We start from the raw sequence: 5313 nt of genomic DNA on the forward strand, positions 1-5313 counted from the left end.
TAGAATCATCTAATAAAAAAAAGTTCTGGTAAAGGCTAGTTGCATAACTTTACATATTATGGTCTCCTTGAAGGAGAGACTGTGCTTTTCGGTCTGCAAAATAAAATTCATGCTTGCAGTGTTGATAATGCATTAGTTATACTACAGGAATACCTTTACAACAGCACTCTGAAAGCACAACCAAATTACTGAGGCTCTTGAACACAGGGGGTGGAAAAAAACAAATTTTAAAAAACTCCAACCACAAAACACTTAGAAGCTAGGGAAAAAATACAAAGTTAAAGTTGCTTGTATGACCTTAATTCATCTCCCTTCTATCCTCAACAGAAAATGCTAGGAACCTTATCTGTAGCCTCCACTACCAGTATCATAGCAATAGCAGTTTGCAATGTCAGCATGACGAGCAAAGATACCACACTTTGAAGAGAACACAGGAAGCTGATTATCAAGATCATAAATTGTTAATGAAATACAAGAAGTTTCCTTTTTTGAAAGAAAAAAAAAAAGCTATTTGACTGATTTGTAATTGCCTCCTTGGCCACAACAATCTGTAGGTACAGCTGTGAAGGTGCCAAAAGTTACTTAATTGAAAATCTGGCATGTGTTCCTTCCTGACCTATTCAATTTTAAAAATGTGAACTTAATTGCCAAAATTAAGGGGGGAACGTTATATTTGAGTTCGGAAAAAAAGACAGAATTCTTCTTTATCCATCATATATAGGAAGAAACAGTGCCCTAACACCAATATATTGATAACTGGAACTAAACACTAAAAATACCAGGTTTTGAATATCATAATTGGCTACCCATTTGTCTTGATGCTTAAAAGTCTCCTTCACAAATAATCATTTTGCCATTTAGCCTACCGAGCATTGTAGTTCTACAGAGCTGAGCTATGGTCCATGAAAGATATTAAATTAAATACAAGGGAAAGAAATGCAGCTGATCAGGTAACAACAGTAAGTAGAAGGTTCATACTGTGCCCATTTCTCCTTTAGGTCAGTGGCAGATTTCCCTTGTGCTGGGCCCAGTTCCAGAATCAGGAGACAGAGAAGCTTCTTCCCTTTTGTGTCTCAGAAAAAGGATTCAAAAATTTCCACCCTGGAACTCGCATTACTGTGGGCTTTTCAAAACTGAAATTCTTTTACTATGGTAACAGGACCCAGTAGGTGCTCTCCATTAGCCTGATTAAGTCAGTCAAAATCTGTGGAAAGATTTTAAATAAATTCACTGGGCTTTGGGGTCAGCAAATGTAAATAAAGTAAAGATGCAGCTCCTAGAAAGTAATCCTGCCAAGAGTGGCTCTTCCTTTACTCTCACTGGGCTCATGAAGAGTTGAGGACATCAGGTCCTCGATCGCGGACTGAGGTCCGAGACCTTTTAAAAGAATATCAGGTATGCTTGAAAGCTTCAGTGGGCTTAGTAGAAGCTGGAGTGAAATCTTTTCCACATGCTATCCAAAACCAATTTGACCTCCTATGTGCTAGGACTTGTTTCTGAAGTATCTAGCAGCCCTAGTCAAGATCTTCAGAACAGAGTTGTGATTGACATACCATTCTTTCTGATAGGAAACTGAAATTTTCTAGTCTGAATTTAAAACCATTGTCCTCATGAATATAAAAATAAGAGGGAGGTAAAAATAAAAACACCTGTAGATATTTGAGTTATTTAATAACCTATTACAAAGATTTCACTTTCTTACCTTTCCCTTTCCCAAAACCCACTTCCATCACCGAGACTAGGAACAGTACCATCAAAATCCACAGGAGCGCTCTGAGGGAAAGGTATGAATGAGCGCAGCAGAACCAAGCATTTTTCTACGGCAGGGCCTCCATGGTCGATTGCAGTAGGTTTGAGCTCACTCTAACCAAAGCAAGCTGCCCGGCTGCATGCCGCTTATAATCTACACGGAGGGTTTATTAGCTTGGGCTTAGCCTGGCAGTGATGCAATTACAGGGGGCAGAATCACCGCCTGCAGTCTGCTGGGAAGACATATGCTAAATATCCTAAGTTTCGGGAAGCGTCCTAGATCTTAATAGCTCTGCAGTTAGTGCGGTTGAGGAAATGGGTTCTTAACTTGCCTGGCTCCAGCAGAATTGCTTTTCAGGTTAACTGAGCAGGCGAAGGTTTTTACAGGAAACCTTCCCTCCTTCAGAATTGGATTTAAAAATGATCCTGAAACAGTTAAACAAGGCAGGCACAAACAAAGCAGGTTCGGCATTTATGATCGTGATGTTATGACTCTTCCTCACTTTTGCCTGTAGCCAGTGAGCCAGGGAAACAGGACCTTCCTTCAGACCACTGGACAGATAGCAGAAGTGGAGCCAGCTTTAGTTTGTGGGCAAACAGGTGATGCTAGGACAGCCATACAGCAGGCCACCCAGATAACAGACCAGATTCCCCCAGTCTGGTGCAGCACCGAGCCTGCCAGGCCCCCGCCTGGCTCCTTGGGGCCACAGTGCAAGCTCTGCAGAGCCCCCCGGCTCAGAGGGCTGCGCAGCGCCAGCACGGCATGGTCCAAACGCACGGAGCCTGCTCATATCCACCGTCCGTCCCCATCCCCTTCCTGCAACACACAACAGGGGAAAACACAAGGACAAAGACATGCTGGTCTATCCAGGCTCATTATTTACCCCTCGAAGGCCTCTCTAAGCTGTGCAGTCCGAGCTCCAATCTAAGGTGCCTGTCCGCATTCCCACCGGGACAGCAAGCGCTGAGCACAGCTGTGGGATGAGGAGGTAATAGCCTCCCTTGGCTGTAGCTTGGCGGCACAGACAGAACTATGAAGCCTGGATAGATCTGAGCTGGCTCCTCATAGAAATCCCACAAATCGGTCTGTTTTGTGTTCCTTCTTTTCGGGAGGAACGTGACGGGGAGTCTGCCGAGTCTCAGAATGACCAGCATGAGTCTGTCAAGATTATTCATCACGGCTCTGCACCTCGGCAAGAAACCCTGCTGCCTCTGCCAGCACAGATCTGCAACCCAGACAACTGGTGGCTGAGCACCAGAGACCTGCGAGTCAGGAGGGCACCATTTGATGCGATATTCTCCTTTAGACTCCATCTAAAGCTCTCTATACCTTATTTTGTAACTATAAAACGGCAACACCACTTCCTTTTCCCCAGCCATTTTGTAACGTAGTTATTTACCAGCAGCTGAGAGCAGGAACAAAGCCTTACCCTCCCACCTACAGCGAGGGGTGCAGCACAGGCAGCTTTGTGCAAGCCAGCAGCATTAGTCCTCCCACTCCCGCCCAACTGGCCGCAAGGAGCTGGGCTTATCCCCGGGCACCTCAGCTGAAGGCAGCTCCACAGGTATACTTTCATGCAGGAGGATGGGGTCTGACCTTTCACCCAGACCACTGGGATCATTGTCAGGTATTTGGAGATGTGCTTTATAAGTATTACGCCCTTGAGTGTCTCACATGGCAGGGTAAGCAAGGATGTTTGTAACAAGTGGTGTTCCCCAGGGGCCAGTACTGACCTGCTGGAAAGGGACCTCAGAGTCCTGGGGGACAACAGGATGCCCATGAGCCAGCAATGTGCCCTGGTGGCCAAGAAGGCCAATGGCATCCTGGGGTGCATCAAAAAGAGTGTGGCCAGCAGGGCGAGGGAGGTCATCCTCCCCCTCTGCTCTGCCCTGGGGAGGCCACAGCTGGAGCACTGTGTCCAGTTCTGGAGTTCCCAGGTCAAGAAGGACAGGGAACTGCTGGAGAACTGCTACTTTGTACCCAGCAAAGGGGCACAAAGATGAAGAGGGGACTGGAGCATCTTTCTTATGAAGAGAGGCTGAGGGACTTGGGGCTTTTTAGTCTGGAGAAATGAAGACTGAGGGGGGAATCTTATCAATGCTTATAAAGCCTTAAAGGGAGGTGCCGGGGGATGGGAACAGTCTGTCTTCAGTGGTGCCCAGTGACAGAAGAGGGAACAGGCACAAACAGTACCATGGGCAGTTCCACCTCAACCTGAGGAGGGCCTTCTCTCCCGTGAGGGCGGCAGAGCAGTGGCAGAGGCTGCCCAGAGAGGTGGGGGAGTCTCCCCCTCTGGAGCCATCCCAACCCCGCCTGGACGCCGTCCTGTGCCACTGCTGGAGGTGCCCCTGCTCTGGTGGGGGGTGGGATGGGGGACGTCCAGAGGGCCCTGCCCACCCCACCAGTCTGGGATTCGGTGAATGTGGGCTGAGGAATAAAACACTAGACAATCCTGTTCTTCTCACTTTACCTGCCCCTGTTATGCTGAAAATAATCTACTGTGACATTTTTCACAGGAATCTAATGGAAAATTCTTTTTTTTCTTTCAGCTACGATGAATGCGTGGGGCCAGGAGCAACACAAATATACATTCCCACAGATGATCCCCCCCCATATTCTCTTACGGACCCTTGTCAAAGAAATGAAATATCTATAAACATTAGCGTAGAAGAGGAAGCAGCATCTGGGACTACAGGACAGGCTGCAAATTACGCAGTCAGGCTGCAGGACTTGCAGCAGCCCATTTCATCCATCTCTTTGTCGTCTCTTGCTCTGGAGGCTGCTCCCCTGTACGAGACGGTGGTGTGTGAACAGAATATCCCCATCCCACTTGTTCCAATGGAAGTACTGAAGAATTCTTCCACTGACTATCAGACCCTTCTGAACCGAATCATGTGAATAGAAGTGGCTCTTTCCTTCAATTCTTTTGAAGAACTCAGACCAACAAAAACATTTAAATGGATGAATAAAACCTCTGAAAGTTTTACCTATTTTATATCTTTAAACAGGGGTGCAACGGGATTTTATTTTTACAGTGAATTTTGAAAGTTTACCTAAACTTCCCTCTTTGTGCTTCAAAGTGTTCCATGACGTCACACAGCATAGAAGAGCAGCAGTGACAAGCAGCGCATCTGGCCTTTTTGAAGCATTTCAAAATACATCGCAAACAGCCACTCTTAATGTAGATACGTGTTATCCAGTCAAGCCTACTTGTTGATTTTATGATACTTTGCATGTTTTAGAGCAGAAGGAAAAAGAAGAGCGTTTTGTTGTCTTTGTAGGTGTCACTAGTGCATTTCATTGTGTCGTGGCAACAAAGCATTTTTAAATAATTCTTTGTCTAAATATGTGTTTCAGAAGACAAAGACAGAAGGCTGCCTGCAAAACATGACTATCAGTACCATATAGGGGAAAAAAAAAAAAAAAAACCACCACAAACGAGGATAATATATACACAAATAATATTTTGATAGTCACCTTGTTCCTTTGGAAATCCTGGCCAGTACCAGGCTTTCCAGACCACCGCAAAGCCTTCTGTAAGTCTTCCTCAAAAGAAAGCAGTG

The 5313-nt window shown here is 45.8% G+C and overlaps 1 protein-coding gene across 1 annotated transcript in view; it reads left to right on the top strand.

Annotated features, from left to right (window-relative positions):
* Positions 1-4648, top strand: part of BEAN1 (brain expressed, associated with NEDD4, 1) — a 77736-nt gene extending 73088 nt beyond the window's left edge. Inside the window, exon 4 of the mRNA XM_009881392.1 lies at positions 4300-4648. Coding sequence (XP_009879694.1) covers positions 4300-4648 — 349 coding nt within the window. The remainder of the gene's footprint in view (positions 1-4299) is intronic.
* The last annotated feature ends 665 nt before the right edge of the window (positions 4649-5313 follow it).

This window comes from Charadrius vociferus, unplaced genomic scaffold, assembly GCF_000708025.1.
Source record: "Charadrius vociferus isolate BGI_N301 unplaced genomic scaffold, ASM70802v2 scaffold553, whole genome shotgun sequence".
Classification (NCBI taxonomy): Eukaryota; Metazoa; Chordata; class Aves; order Charadriiformes; family Charadriidae; genus Charadrius; species Charadrius vociferus.